The sequence below is a fragment of the Haemaphysalis longicornis genome, unplaced genomic scaffold (genome assembly GCF_048455015.1).
Source record: "Haemaphysalis longicornis isolate Haplotype H1 unplaced genomic scaffold, Haemaphysalis longicornis Haplotype H1 scaffold_12, whole genome shotgun sequence".
Lineage (NCBI taxonomy): Eukaryota > Metazoa > Arthropoda > Arachnida > Ixodida > Ixodidae > Haemaphysalis > Haemaphysalis longicornis.
The window spans coordinates 118,729,586-118,745,802 of NW_027526225.1; the positions used below are offsets into that span (position 1 = coordinate 118,729,586).

Genomic DNA, 16,217 nt, shown 5'->3' on the forward strand with positions numbered 1-16,217 from the left:
GCGGGCGCGCCTGGGGAAGCGAGGAACGGCGGCGAAATTCTGGGCAGCATCATCCTCGTCGCCCGTTTGTTATGTCGGCCGCACGGATGCACTGCACTGCACTACACATCGTAGCCCAGACGGAACGGAACTGTTTATTCAAGGATCGTCCGTCCTATATATACAGTGTGTTGCGACGATAACTGGAACACTTTAAAAAATTTTCCTGAGCGATCCGCCGCTCTGTTCACGCTCAAACTTCACACAAAGGTCGCATTTTGCGGTCTATTTTGTTTGACACCAGGAACAACAACGGTAGTTACCTGTTTATTCTGAAAATAAATAAAAACGATTTTCGCCTATGGGAAAATGGCGGCGATTTGGACGTGCGAGCCCGAAAACCGGGTTTTCTGATCGTCTGTTAGCTCATTTCTAGGTGCATTTTCTGATCGTCTGCTGCACCATTTGGCTCCGTACGTGAATCCCAAACATGCGTTTCACTCTGCAGGTGGCTCCGTCGTTCCAACATCAACTTGCGCTGGCTCGCACGTCCAAATCAGCGGCCATTTTCCCATAGGCGAAAATCGTTTTTATTTATTTTCAGAATAAACAGGTAAGTACCGTTGTTGTTCCCAACAACAAAATAGACCACAAAATGCGACCTTTGTGTGAAGTTTGAGCGCGAACACAGCGGCGGATCGCTCAGTAAAAAATTTTAAAGTGTTCCAATTATCGTCGCAACACTCTGTATGTACAGTGCGGTCCACTGTTAGGGGGAAACGGCGAGCGCTTGGCCGCTGCTCTCCGCCAAGCGCAGGCTCTGAGAAGTGGCGAAAATCGGAGGCAGCCGGTACATGCGCACTGACCACAGGCCGGAGAAGCCGCTCTGCCGTCTGCTACGGCGCTTCACCGTGCCTATCCGATCCTTCGAGTGCGAAATTACCGATATCACAAGCTGAGCGGCGCAGCGGAGCGCCGTAGCAGACGACAGAGCGGCGTCTCCCGCTTCATGCATCGGTCAGTGCGCATGTGCCGGCTGCCTCCGATTCTCGCCACTTCTCGGCGGTGGCACTTCGCGGAGCGCAGCGGCCAAGCGCTCGTAGTTTCCCTTGACGCATGTGCACATACTACAGGGGTGGCGCCACATCATAATTGGCTTATTTCTCTATGTCTTGGCGCCTACAGATATTAGAGAGTTTTAGCAGTCCGTCCGTTCCGTCACGTACGTTGCTACCGGGTTTACCGGGACCCGTCTGCGCCTGCGCGCGCGGAAGGGCGAGGAGGCGAGGATATGGCGAAGGCAGGCCAGCGGAACTAATCCCCCTACCGTGACAAATGCCCAAGTGCCCAGACGGGTCCCGGTCAACACGCTAACTACGTACCGGACGGTACGGACGGACTGCTAAAACTCTCTAATATGGCGGCACCTAGTGCTACTACGTGATACTACAGCCATCGTGTCATATCCTTTTATTTTTAGTTTTAAAGCGAAGCTTTTGACCTCTATGCCCCAATTCCATCGCGACCGTAGGTGTCAACAGAAAACTCCTGCGAACAAATAAAAGAAGTTGCTGGCACCGCCAGGAATCGAACCTGGAACGAATAGAGAAACAGAACCAGAGCATTTGTCTTACCGGTTGAGTGACGAGCCCACGCGGAGACGGGGGAGACAAACGTGGCTCTCACTGAGCAGATCGGCGGGTTTACCCCCCTCCGTTCTCACTGAATGCTATGTGTTAGCATCATGCGACCTCTCGTGCCACTGTGCGCTCCGCCCACTGCACGTGTAACACGCCGTGTGCGCGCCTTGCACATGTGTGAGGAGTTATAAAAATTAAAGGAAGCTCACACAAAAAGCATGGCATCGCCCTTCTCCATTTCTGCCGCCGATCTCGTCACCTCTGTCAGTGGTGGCAGAGATGAAGGAGAAGTGAGATCGTCTAACACAGTGTTCGAGCTTTCTTTAATGTTATAAAAAAAGTCCTCTCATGTGCTTCATCAATACAACTCAACCAACCACCGTTCGCGAGTCATGCATTGACTTAACCTTAGCAAAAAATTGGCCGCGTATCTGCTCCTTTCGTTGCAAATGCCGTCAAAAGACGATAGTCTTTATCGGCTTTTGGGAAGTAAATGCCTCCCTTCGCTTTCCCGCTCACCTCTCATGTTGTTCCTCTTTCCTCCCAAGGTAAAGACGCCAAAGATTTGCTTAAATTATTTTAAATTTCCCGCGTTCCATTGCTCCAAACCGGGTGACTCGATGCGAACGCTGCCGTACGGCGAAGACGCGCGTTAGTTGAGGCGCCCTACTTCAGCGTTTATAAAACCGCGTTTCCCTACTCCACGTGCGTTGCAAGCAGAACGTGGAACCTACCTAGTGGAACCTTGCGTAACTGTTGCCGGTTGATTTCTTAAAATGGCCCCAGAAGCTATAGTGGCGCGGGCGACAGCAGGCAACGGCGGAGTGAATTCTTTTTCTGCAGTTGATGAAGTATTTAATTTCGCAAATTCAAGCATGTTTGATTTTTTTATAAAGGAACACTGCAAATATCACTTCTGTATCGATTTGTTGTCTAATATTTGCGTAATGTCTTGTTCTTCTTCAACAATGTTGACAATTATGAACGTTCCACCGGACATAGACGGGTAGATTTAGCTGTGACTATATAAGACTATTGCGCAGGCATTGTTTTGCTTTGGCCGGGTGGCTGAATCGGGTCACAGACAGACAGACGGACAGACATACAGACAGACCTAAATTTCTGGGTTTAAGTAGCCCAAGAAAGACTATCGTCTTTAATAATATCTCTTTGAAGTAATAAGGGGTATGGTTAAGTGCATTTCCCTTGTTTCTGGTTTCACTCTTTGTAGAGCCAAGTGTGTGAATTCAAGTGACATCTCATGGGTAATCGTTGTGGGTGTCATTTACAGCTTTGCTTTCAAACCACCTTCACAGGGTGGATTGGCACGCATTTTTTCGTTCCTTTTTCTTACCAAGCACAATAGTGCATGAACACTCACATGTGTTTAGTCCTGACTGCCGATGGTCTCCCTTTTTATAGCTTCGTTTTACAAGCTCTTCACAAACTAAATCAAACATATTCTTACTCGGAAATATTAGCATTCAGTTTTCTTCTAATCCCATTCGAAAATATTAGATCCAATTCGCAGTCCCAAATTTTATATTCGCGCACTTCTACCAAAAAAAAAAAAACAAGGCAATCTTTTACAAGATTCGTGGCGTATGCGCAGAGGGCAGTGGGGCAACACCGAGAGCACGAAACCTCTACCATGTCTACTGGGCTTGCAAAAGTAATGGCGAACCTTTATATGGGTAAAAAAAAAGAAGTGTTGACACGCGAAGTATGTCCAAGCGATTTGCACTTGCAGGCGAAGCCACCCAAGCACAAATTTTATACGTCGACACCCGTGTCTGGCTTTTCCACACGATCACAGTGCTGTGTTATGCGGAGAAGTTAAACTCATGAACGTTTCATGCGGAAATCTTGTTGCGTCACCAGTGATGTTTCGAGGAACAGTTGAGAAATTGCCGTGTATCTGCTTGCTTCACTCGAAAGACCGCTGCGGCGTAGTACCTCTCTCCTCCCTAACATCCCACCCTCACGCTCTTCTGCTCCTCACATAGTCAGCGCGACGGAGATTTGTCCAATGTAATTTTCCCGGCTTCACACTGTTGGCGTGCACCTTTTCCTTTATCTGTTTATTTTTCTGCCTGGAACAGCACGAGCTGTGTTCTTTTTGTTTGTTTTTATCTCGCCTTTCTGTGCCATTTACAGCGTTTTCTTTTTCAGTTTGCTGTCGTAAATAAACAACCCAACGTGTATTCTAATTGAAAAAATAACGCCGGTATTCCTGGTGCTTGAGGTTTCGCTTGCGCCAAATAATGTGGACATGTATGACAAATGCCAGCAGGCTTATTATTTTGGAATGGTCCTGTATATTGGCGGTCTAGTATTCTTTCACTTTTAGCCAGGTGGCTAAATTGAGTGAGTGGCAGACAGACAGGCGGAAGTTTTTGCATTTAGGTGGCCCAAGAAACACCATCATCTTAAAAAAAATTACTGAGAGTGTTGTGGCAGCTTTTGAGCATCGCTTGATGCTCAAGGACTGTCATTTGAAAACCAGTGCTATACAGTAGCCGAGTGTTTTTTTGGACTCAAAAAATTCGGATTTGCTGGATATTTCGGACTTCCCCGAGGAACCGGCAGTTGTCCTATAGGAGTAACGACTCCCGGATTTTTCGGAGTGCTCTTTTATTCGGACTATTTTTCGTTCCCCTCCATGTCCGAAAAATCGGTTGGCTACTGTAAATCTAAGCACTGGAAGTTTATGGGAAGTTTTTTATAGATCTTAATGAGATATGTCAATAGTATCTCAGAAACACTGAAGCTTCCTAGATAACTGAAAGATTAGGAACGAAATTTCATCTTCAATGGATCCAGTTGCAGCTCGAAATGTGTTGTATTACAGATTCTGCAAAAAATCCCAGTTTTACTAAGGAAGAAGAACACAACACATGACGAGTCCATGCAGTCTCACACTGGCAGCAAATTTATTGACAAAACACACAGCCTACAGCGAGCTTGTCTGAGTATGCAAAAATGTCAGAAGAGAAAGTGATTGCGTCCCAATGGCCCTCTCCAGTACTGGGCATATAACAATCAAGCACTCACTAAATCGAGCACAAAAAATGTCACACTGCAACAAAGACAAGAAATTTCTAAATTTACAGCAGCAAAAACATTGCGAGAGCTGCCAGAAAGGCACAAAGCGAACTATTGTGCCGATATCCAACACTGTGAATATATATATTGACTGAGAAAAAAAGGCATATGAATGCAAAACAACATCAGGATGCCATCAACCAAAAAGAGTTACTCGCGAGTTTGTGAGCCTTGAAAGGCCCAAGGCAGTGGAGGAAGAGAAAATCCTTCGCAAGCTTAGAAAAGATTCATCAACCTTCCAAAATATATATCTCCTTCATGAAACAAAACCTACTGAACTGCAGGGGTGCAGCGCATGGGTGGTAGGTTGGGACGATTGCATTTTGCAATGTCAAGCCCACAATCACTGAAATGAAGCGTTCAAGACTCCAGTACTGAAAACGGAGCTGCCTTGCTATTCCCTTTCATTTACAATTGCTGGAAATCAGTGTGATCGACGCATGAAGTGTCAAAGAGGCCAGGTATGCTCAATCTTTTTTATACCACAATTAGTAGGAAGTTTTTCAACCAGTCCACTTCAGAACTTTCTTTCTACACTTGATAGAGAAGCAGAGTATCTATAGGCTCTGCCCTTTTCCACCAATTGTGGTGGTGCCCATTTTTCGTAGCCGTTTTGCCCCCTTCCTATTTACATTAACAGATAACAATTACGATACAACTAGCTAATATTTTTGTGCCTTAGATAAACTCGCCTTATTTCAATAACAGAGAAAAAGTATTCTCACAATGGCACATGATGTACATTAACAAAGTGCCAAGTTAGACAACAGCTGTCCTTGTAGCCGCAAGAATAAAGTGCAGCTGTTTACCATGAACATTCAGTATCGTAGCAAATAACATATTTGTACTTGAGTAAGAGACGGTGGAGTACTTGTTTCTCATGTAAAAAAACCCAAGCTTAGTCTAGTGGTAGCACTTACAGCTCAGTGCATACAACCACAAAAGACATGCCTCAATTCCATAAGCATGCATAATTTCACCGGGGAAGAGATGCCATCAGGAGACAATTTTTTTGGCACAAGCTGACGTATACATGTAAAGGGTACACAATTAGTTCAAACCACCCGACTTTAATGCAGAGCTGGCATGTTTGGCTAACAATGACTGCAGTGAAACTAGAGAGCTGTTTCAGTTTAGATGACTCTTAATTAACATTTATTCTGGGAATTGCCAATTCATTTGTGCCACCAACAATCTAGAACAATGGCTTTGTTGAAGAGCTCTACTATATGGAACAAGCAACGTGTGGACGAGAAATTTTCGATCACTTTACTCGACATATGTAGCTATAGCTTTTTGCGGAATTGATACATTGTGGCGTATGTACTAATGAAAATCGAAGTGCAAAAGCTCACGTGAAAATCGTGAACAAATGTGCGTTTTTCATTTATTTGGCTAGTAAGCGCGTGTGCGCCAAGGCAGGACAAAGGCACAATGACAGCAGTTAAGGCTGCCATGTCTCCAAGCAGGCACTGGCGACGGTCAATAATAAAAAACACCTTTTCAAAATTTTATACCATAGGTGGCATAATGAAATGCAATAAGCAAATGGAAAGATGCCTAACTGTTCGTTTCCCCACAGCTCAGTCTCTCATAAGGGTTGCCCTCATTAGCATCGAAAAACACTGTCAAACACACGACAGGTTGTGCGTTTTTGGCACAGCTATTGTAAAATTGTGCTTCCAAGTGTAGCGTGGTGCCGATGGGAATGTAAGCAATAACAAGCAAAAGTCTCCAAATGGCTCGCACCCAAGGTTCTTGCTTCGAATCTGTGCACCCGTAGTAATGGGTCAGATTTGTGATCAGGTGGTCCTTATTATTGTGAGCACCACTGCTGCTTTTGTGTCTGTTTGGCAGATATGTACACGCTGGCTTTCTCATGGTCATTTGAGAAGATACACACAAGCAAATTTACTATCCCGATGAGTCAGGAGCCTTGACTGAAAAACATGATTACACAAGCAGATAAACAGAGAAATCAATTGAAACCAAATAAAATGAATGATATTGACAAGATTTGAAAATGACGCAATGAATAGACATGACACACCGTATATACAGTCTACTAGGTGAAGCGTTTCGAAGCCAACAGCACTTTGTAGCAGGGAAAGAAAAACGGAGTATAAGCTAAACGGTCAAACGAGACAGGGGAATTGATGTCTAACCAACCAACATGGGTCATTTTTTGAAGTATATAAAAATTTCCAACTGGTCCCACCGAATTTTTCTACATTAGTGAGATGAGCAAAATTCCACGGCTTTGAACTTCCCACCAGTGACTTCATATAATTAAATATGGCCTTGTTCAATAATGCCATTACTGTCCGAACATCTTGCCACTGTTCGGTTGTTGCTAAATGTAGCATGCCATGCGATACGACAAACAAAACATTGTTTTTGCATTGACCACACGCACTAAGAACAAGATAACACTGCAACAACACCCTCTGCGCAACGTATCGCAAATCCACGACAACTGTGATGGCATTTCGTGACCGACTTGCACAACCAGCAGCAACACATTTTTCCTTCTCGTGAAGTTTGGCGCGTCCTCCTTGGCCGGCGATGGAGCTGTCTCCTCTACGGCTGCCGGAAGCTGACGTGAACGAAGATGCTGGCGGGAACCAGCGAGACGAAGGAGTTGTTGCAGAGCCGCACGTGTCGGTAGCCCTCACGCGCAGCCTCCAGGGGCAGCGCGTACTTGGCCAGCTTCATGTTCTTGCCCGTCCTGCTCTCGTCCTTGACGGTGAACACCAAGATGGCCAGCTGGGGGACGTGCACCGGGAGCTCAAACTTCTCCTCCCACGTCGGGTTGAAGCCTGAACAGCACAAGACATGTTTGCAACTTGCATCGCTCCACGTGCAGGGCGTTCTGGACAGGAGCTTTAAAGGGGACTCACCCGATCGCATTCCTGTGGGACATACTAAATCATGACCCACAGGCTATAAAAGCGTCGTGTACAGGTAAGAAAAGGTCCACAAATGCATAGAAGTGTTCCTAATGGCCTAGTTTGATCCTTTTAATAATATATTACTGCTGTAATGAAGTAAAAAATAAAACAACAAGCACATTTCGGTTTGTCTAGTTTTCACTAGATGGTGCTAGCTGTCTAGCAAGTGAGTGTTTTGTGTATTTATTTGAGTACAGAAGTCACATATTTCTAAAATAGGCAAACTAGGCCATTGTGATCATTTGTATATATTTGTAAATGTTCCCATATTTTTGCATATTGCCAACTTCCATTGTTTACCCTACCATTCTTACTGCTATAAAAAGAATGGGCCCTTAATTTAAGCGCAAATAGCTCGTTCGGAAAGCTTGTGAGCCCCGCCTAATTTGCGTTAACTTTTGGCGGCCTCAGCCAATCCCAGAGCTGCCACATGTGACATCATAGGTTCTGCTGTGGGAAATGAGCTAGTGTGTCGCATGGCCATTCCCTTTCTTCCTAATTATGTCACTTGTTTGAGCGATGTTTCGGTTAAAAGTGGTATCAGTATGATTCTAACAAGGCAATCTTTCGAATGAACCAAACTTGTGTTTTGTCTGCATGGCCCCTTTACGAATGGGTTTAGGTGCGGACTCACCATTCAGTGGCTTAAAGTAGCATAGAGAGAAAGATTTTTGCTCCCATTCTCATTGGCTATACTTGTTAACCTCTCTTTATCATGAGCTAATTATCAAATGACAGCATTTTAAAATAATCACTGAGGGGACATATGTCTGTAGAAGACAATAAGCCTGGTCTAAGTGCGGAAATATTTCATGTGATGCCTCCACAAAAAGAACAAATGTGTGTTGTGTAGATGTGGGCTCGTTGGTACATTTCAAACAAAGAGAAACAGTACAAGCACAAAAGACTACAAACGAAGGAAGGCAAACATGGCACCGTTTGATAAGGTTTACACAACAATATGGCTTGAGAGTTTTGTGTACAAGCCTAATGTAAAATAAATAAATGTGGTGTCGGGTTTGTTGGCCTTCTCTTCTAGTATTGCGTCTTTGAATTTTTCTCTTCCATTTACAATTATTTTTTCTTGCAAGTCGAATACTCAAAGTGGACTCAGTGGCATGCACTAAATCTCGCACACGACAAAGAGCAAGCAGTCCCATTACTCAGGCCAGGTTTATTTATCGCTTTGACGAATATTTCTTCCAATGTTATTTATCGGCACCCGCAGTGTCTCACTAGTGTTGCGCATCAACATCACACTGCATTCGCAAGTGGATGTGGCTGGGTGGACGACTTCCATGGGTATTCTTTCTGTCGTCTTGTGCCTTGTTGAATGCACCGCACCAACATGAACATGGGCCACCATGATATGCAAGGTTGGCTGTAAAGATGATTTTGTAAACTAATAACTGCCAACTACCACGTTCTTTTTTTATGAACGTCTCTGGAAGATGTTCTTTTGATAAATAACACTTCCTTATGAGACATATGATCGCAGAGTTAACTGCAGCATGCACAGTTCCACAGCTTCCATGTCCACTGTCGCTGCATGTGCGTGTGGGCATGATCCCAACCACTATCGCCATTCCCATAGGTAGCAGCCCTGCTTCAACAGCCATTCTATGTCACTGGTCTTCTCTGTCATCTGCTCAGAAGGCGATTAAGGAACTCTTACGCTTTCTACGGGCGATGAACGTAAACTCCAGCCTACTATAGACTGAAAGCCTTCAGTGTCAATCACTGAACGTGAACGGTTAGTGCTTCAGCGCTGGGCATACCTGTCTGCTCCAATTTTTCTTTATTCTTTCCTTTCTCTTTTTTGCCTATGTTCCCTTTCCCACGTGCAAGACAGCAAACTAGGCCAGGTTAACTTTCCTGCCTTCCTTCTACATCCTTCCTTCCTATGCCAACATGCTGGTCTAAAAACTTGCATGCCAAGGAAAGGTGTCAGGGATAAAAAAAAAAACAAGGCCTTCAAGACACCGCAAGATTCCACCTGAGATAAATGTAATGGCCAGAACCAATAGAGCTCCCTGTCATGCGGAATTTTAAGAAACAGCAGTTATATGTGTATCCTACGAAGATGTGTATAGGAAACCGTTATGAGTAACGGAAATCCAAATGATAACTGCAGTTATAACACACAACTGTGTGTGTTACAACTGCATGTTATGTGCGTAGCCCAGGAAAACCTTGCATTATTTGTGCTGTCTGAGAAATGACAACACATCTCTACATGAGCACATTTTCCATGTTTGTGGCCCGAAGAATGGCTGTCACCATCGCAAAAAACCACAAAAACTTCACAAGTCCATAAAAGTGACACTTTAAAAAAACAAGCTCAAGACAAACCAATAATTCAATCTATAAATCAATCAAAGAAAAAATACTGCTTACCATTGTTGCGGACGAACCTGGTCTTGACCTTCTGATTGTCCAGAGGGTGCCCGCAGATTTTGACGACGACGTACGGGTCCACGATTTCACCATCCGTGGACTCGTGGGGCTTGGGCAGTTGCTGGCCACTGATTATCTGCAAAGTGCAAGGCAAACATCAGGAATGAGTTACTTCTTGAAAACAGACGATAGCTTCAGGCACGTAAAATGTATCTATAAAAGTGAGAGCTCTTAGGAAAGTTACTTAAAGATCAGCAGTTGCTGCAAACCAGTCATGAATGGCTGTTGCTTCATTTAAAATAATTATCAAATAATTGAAAAAATAAATATAGTAATGATGCAGTGTTCCAAACTTCTTAGCGCATAACATGTGAATGCAGTGTACCATGGAACCGTTGCTGTCAGGTAAAAGTTGCAAAGCAAAGCAGAAGGCATGATGAAGTTGCAAAGGCTTACAAACTCGCCATCGCACTCGCAGCAAGCACCTCCATAGACTGAACCCTTAAGCTTTTAAGCTTGGCGTCCACAACACCGCCGAAGAATTATTTGAGGCTCACCTCTCAAGCCAAAGAGTGCGAACCACAGAAGCAGGTAAAGACATTCTCTCCTGCCTGGGGCTTTCAGTCCCACCTCCACATTCGCCTCCTGACCTAAGAAGCATCCCACACACAATCCGTCAATGCCTCACTGTTCCCCCTCTACCACGAAACATGCACCCTGTGCACCACGCGGCCAGACGAGCGGCCAGAGCCAGAGCAATTTCAAGGCAATATGGAAATGAACCCGACACTGCCTACATGGATGCTGCCACGCACCCTGAGATTCGGGCCACGACCGTTGTTGTAGTCATGAAGAAACACCACCTCACAAGTTTCACTATACCACACCACAATTCACTGCAAGCGGGGGGAAGCGGCCATCGCCCTCGCCGTGAGTCAAGCCACACCTGCTGTCATCATCACCGACTCCAAAATTTCACCAACGGGACAATTCACCGCACAGCCCTCAAGATTCCTACTCAACACCCGCCAAACCGTTCCGTCAAGATCACTGATCGATTGGTTGACTGATTGTAGGGTTTAACATGCTAATGCAACGCAGGCGATGAGGTGCACCGTAGTGGAGGGCTCAGGATTTATTTTGACCACCAGGGGATCTTTAACGTGTGCTGAAATCTCGTACATAAGGGCATTTTTGCATTTCACCTCCATCAGATCCATCAAGATCATCTGGGCCCCCACTCATCTCGACGATGGGGGCAATGAGACCGCCCATCTCCTGGCTCAAGAGCTATCCCATCGAGCCGCCTGCTTCCCCTTAGCAGCTTCTGTGAGGCGCCCGGGACACTATCACATTGTAGGAGGCTGCGACCAAGCCCCACTTCCCCGCCCCAATCTCCATGAGCTTTGGGACTGAGCCTTGGCCAGCTCCAACCTCGAGGATCAGCGTCAGTTGGTCAAGAGGGCTGTCGACGCGGCCCGAGCTCAAGGTGTCCTGGACTAAGGAAACTACCCCGAAGATTCCATTTTATTTTTTTTCTCTATAAAGAAAGTTTATTCTCTCAAACTCAAAACCCACTCAAATTCCCTTGCTTCTCAAATGTTGTCATCCGTAATTTTACGCACATCTCGAATGTGTTTGACTTTCTTACGCAGACCCAGTGGTCTACAAGAACGCCAGCCTCTAGAAATGCATGTTGCGCAGAAAAACCACAATATCAACTGCTTTACGGCCGCACCAATGTCGTACAGCGCACCTCACGGGTGAACAGAAATGAAACGCCTTTGGCAGGAGATGGGGCAAAAGGAAGGTCTTTGCACCGCACAATAAAAGATTCCCCACTCCCCCACCTAATACCCGTCATGGAATCCTTGTGGTCTATGTCTTCCCTTTTGAGAACATTGCAGTAGTGAATTGCTCTCAGCGCACTTGCAAAGAAGGTACCCATATATTCAGAACCACTGCGTTTGGAACACTGCTTGAATGCCACTTCGACCTTTTATAATCAAAACTGCAATGTCCCATTGTGCTCGACATAAAAATGGCATTGTCAAGAAATACTCATCATTTGTCTCCATTCTCTTTGGACCCTGAAGCAGGCATGTTTGAGAGCCATGCACATATATTGTGTCTATTGGATTCATATTATACATTTCTTACTGTGTTTACTAATATTCTTCAACTCAAATGTTTGACTTTGAATAAATGCTGAAAACAAATCATTCAACACCCTTTTTTCCCTCTCAGAATTACTACGTATATACATCTTGCGTTTGAAAAACATGAGATTGTGTCGATTACATCGATAAAGCTGAAAGCATTTGTTACTATGATCCTTTATCATCTATTTGACACCAACCAAAACAGGTTGCGACTGTGCATTGTATAATTATTGCACCAAAAATAGATAAATTATGGCTGCACTGCATAGAACAGTTGACATCATTATTTTAAGATAAATCAACATTCGGTGCTTTTCTACCAAACCTGCGCACACGCATGATAGCCAGGACAATACAGAAAGTAGGTTCCAAAACTAACAGCGTGAAAGAGCATGAGAACTGAAAATATGTCACCCCGCCATAACAGTGGCTTTTTCTCCGCTTGCAATTCACCAAAAATTGCCGGTTGCTCCGCGAATCGCGACATCATTTGTTTAGACTGTTCTTTCCCAAAAAATTCATCCCTTTGGCGCCTTACCCTGAGAATGAGCATCCTCTTGAGTGACGGGTCGGGGCGGTCGAAGTTGAAGCTTCCCTTGCGGAGGAACTCTGGCATGAGCACGTAGCCGCAGCGGCCGTTCATCGAGAACTTGGCCTCATTCAGGAACATCTTCTGGTCCCAACTCTGGTAGTTCAGGGCAACTGTCAAACAATAACAAAAAAGGAGGGAAAGAGAGGACTCAGGCTATGGCATGGCGACTCTACCCCCCCCCTCTTCTCTAAAAAATATAGCCACCGTGGAACACATTTCCCAGTCATTAAGTGGCTGCAGCTCCCCACAAAAAAGCTGATGGAAAGAATGGTCAAACAGAACTGATGCCCCGCCAATCAGAGATTGCACTGCCCTTCCGATTGATAGCAGTTGCAGTGGCAGCAAAAATCAAAAGTGCTGTTTTTCTTCCCAGAAACCCTTCTTTTTACATGAAAGAGCATTTTTTAACTCGCATCTGGGCTCACAGGGGTGGCAGGTGAATTTTGCCAATGATATGTGGTTTTGTGCTTGTAAAGACAGAGGGCACCACGGCGATCATTGATGTAGTGTGTGTGTTACCGAGAGAGGGCACCACTGCCACGATTGCTCATGTATATATTCCAAGGGAAATAAAGCCTTGAGGTCAGTTGCCCGTCACCCGGCGTGGTGTGTCCGTGGTTAGCCGGGCGCGTGCTTGAAGAAGTACGCCCCGCAACAGTTTGGCATGAAGATCGGCATCTACTTCCACGCATACACTGGATGCATCAAGCCTTGTTTTTCCAAACATGAGGGAGAAGTGGAATGGGAAAAGAAGTGGGTGGGAGCAGGTGTGCTGGCAATGCACACTCTCTAGATCAGGGTTTTTCAAAATGGGTTTCCCGGAACCTTGGAGTTCCGAAAGCCCTCGTTTGGGGTTCCGCAAGCCACTATAATAAATTTTTCTGGTTCTGCTCACGCCAAGTCACCTAGGTGGTGAACCCAACTTGCGATCGATCTAAGAAACCTCCATTACTTACGCCCAAGTGTCAACAAGCACGTCTCAGTGCATAACAGAAACGCGCCAGCTGACAAATCCTGCGAGCAGCTTTTGCCAGCCAGACTTCGAAAACGGGCTGCGCGGTTAAGCTATTGCACTTGAATCTCGGAGGCCTTATACCACCCCCATGCGCATTTATCAGGCTAGCAGACAGGTGCCGCTAGCACACGCGCTCGCGTAAAGTCTACGGGGGAAAAACGATTGAACCATAAATCACGTGGGCGGCATATTGCCGTCAAAATAGCCTCACCACCACCATAGGCCCCACGCTTGCTGCACGCTATGCCTAGCAACTCAACATCAATGTGCGCCGTCCAGCATGAGCAAGAACGCGAAACACAGAGCGCACTCCGAAAGTTTTTTCCGGTACGGATTTGCAGAAACTGAAGGAAACCCCTAAAGTGTGATTTGCTACGAAATGTTGGCAAACAGCTGCGTGAAACCTACAAAGCTCTCTTGCCACCTCGCCACGAAGCACCCATAATTCAAAGATACGACGCTGTCATGAAGTGAAGTGGAAGAAGACGACGATAACTAACACGCGCTCTGCGGGGTAGGTTCCAAACACCCCTAGAGCACTGTCATCATCGTCTTTCGGGGTCACCCACGTTATACTCACGAGTGGGCCAATGGGAAGGTGCCAGCACCGAGCCGCCGTGGAAAGACGCGATCCCGAAGGAAAAGAAGAGACAGTGGTCATGTGGGACTGTTGCCGAGACGTACGCCTGTCCGGTGCCCAGACCCATGGCGTGGCTCAGTGGCCACCCACAACTAGAACCGCTAGCCCCTCTCTTAGCTGTCCGCAATTGTCTTGTCAGGCGGTCTTCCAAGAGGAAGGTGGCGCGTTCAAAGAACTGCGTCCAAAACACGAACGGGAGCTCGGAGCAAGCCTTGCCAGTCTAGACCCCGACGTGTCACCTGGAAGATCGCTGCCATCCCATCATAACTGTGCGCCTATGACCGGTGGTGCGACGGACTCATGAAAGCGAGCAATATGTACTGAGGTTTTTCACTCCGTCTAAACTACCAACATTTTCTTTGAGGCTTAGCTCGCAATTACAATTTGTCAGCTTTTCTCTGTCTGTTGTTTGTTTCAGTTTTGGGTACCATAAACAGAAAGTCTGGATCGTTGATGGAGTCCCTTTCTCATCAACATTATTTTTAAGAACCTGACAAAAATTGACTACTTCGAAAAAAAGAAGCAACAGATGGAAGTAAAAAAATGGACTCGCTCAAAGTGGTGAAACATTTTTTTTAGATTTCGAACTACTGAGAGTCGATGTTTTGGGCTGTGGCGAGAATTTAAAATCAGTAATATTTTTCGTTCCAGAATTATGCAACGTCCATGAACAAGACTAAAGTATCATACCTGCTCATTTACAGGATAGCTAAACAGCTGAAACTGCATAAAAGATGCGAGGACCTCATCATGCCTTGCACTGAATATATGAAGACATTGATTGGGAAATAACACATACAGAAAGGGCAGCAAGTGCCAATTTCTAATGACACCGTCGGCCGACGCATCCGTGAAATGGTGTCTGATGTGGAATTGCAAGTCATCAAAAGCATCCAGCAATCTCCGAAATTTGCTGTTGCCGTGGATGACAGTTGTGATGTTGCTGGCTGCCCTCGGCTGGTGACTTTCATGCGATATCTGGCTGGCAATATAATTATGGAAGAGTTCCTGTGCTGCATCGAACTGGACACTAAAACCACTAGAAAGGAAATTTTTGATGTACTGAATGAGGTCTCTCTTTCCAAAAGACTTTTCTGGAGCAAAGTCATCGGTGTTTGCACTGACAGCGCCAGTCGATGACAGGGATAGGGAAAGGGTTCATTACACTGATCAGGGAGGTCAGTCAACAACAACGTTATAATCACTCACAGCATGATTTAAAGGGAAGCTCTGACTTGCAAGGAGCTTAGTGCAGAGCTCACAGTTGCGGTGAACCATGTAGTGAGGACAACCATAAATTCTATAAAATCAAGACCTAAAGCTATTCGCCTTTTCGAGGTGCTATGCAGGGACGTGGGAGCTGCCCGTGAACATTATGAGCATTCGCTGCTGCACACAGAAGTGACGTGGCTATCAAGGGGAAGTGCCCTGAGTAGAGTGTTTGAACTCTGGGAGGAGTTGAGCTCTTCTTGCTGATAACGAACATTTATAGTTGGGCCATTTTTGGAAAGCTCATTTGTTGCGCAGATAGTGTACTTGGCCACCATGTTTGAACAATTTAGCTTGCTGAACGAAGGCCTCCGAAGCAAATGCAGTACCTACTCCGATAATGGCTGCAGATAAAGTACAGGCATTCCGTAGCAAGCTGCAGAGCTGGATGAGTGGTGTAAACAGGGGGGCTACAGTCATTCCAAAAGGCTGTGCTCCACTGAAGCCCAAAATTCCCCATCTAGTTC

At 45.6% G+C, this 16,217-nt stretch overlaps 1 protein-coding gene across 5 annotated transcripts in view; it reads right to left on the bottom strand.

Annotated features, from left to right (window-relative positions):
- Nucleotides 1–4,524: 4,524 nt before the first annotated feature.
- Nucleotides 4,525–16,217, bottom strand: part of LOC144163394 (1-phosphatidylinositol 4,5-bisphosphate phosphodiesterase delta-1-like) — an 85,937-nt gene continuing 74,244 nt past the window's right edge. For all 5 annotated transcript variants that reach the window (XM_077694368.1, XM_077694370.1, XM_077694369.1 and 2 more), the window contains exons 16-18: nucleotides 12,773–12,936; nucleotides 10,073–10,208; nucleotides 4,525–7,543 (exon numbers count right to left, since the gene is read on the bottom strand). In XM_077694368.1, coding sequence (XP_077550494.1) covers nucleotides 7,305–7,543; nucleotides 10,073–10,208; nucleotides 12,773–12,936 — 539 coding nt within the window. In that variant the 3' untranslated portion in view covers nucleotides 4,525–7,304. The remainder of the gene's footprint in view (nucleotides 7,544–10,072; nucleotides 10,209–12,772; nucleotides 12,937–16,217) is intronic.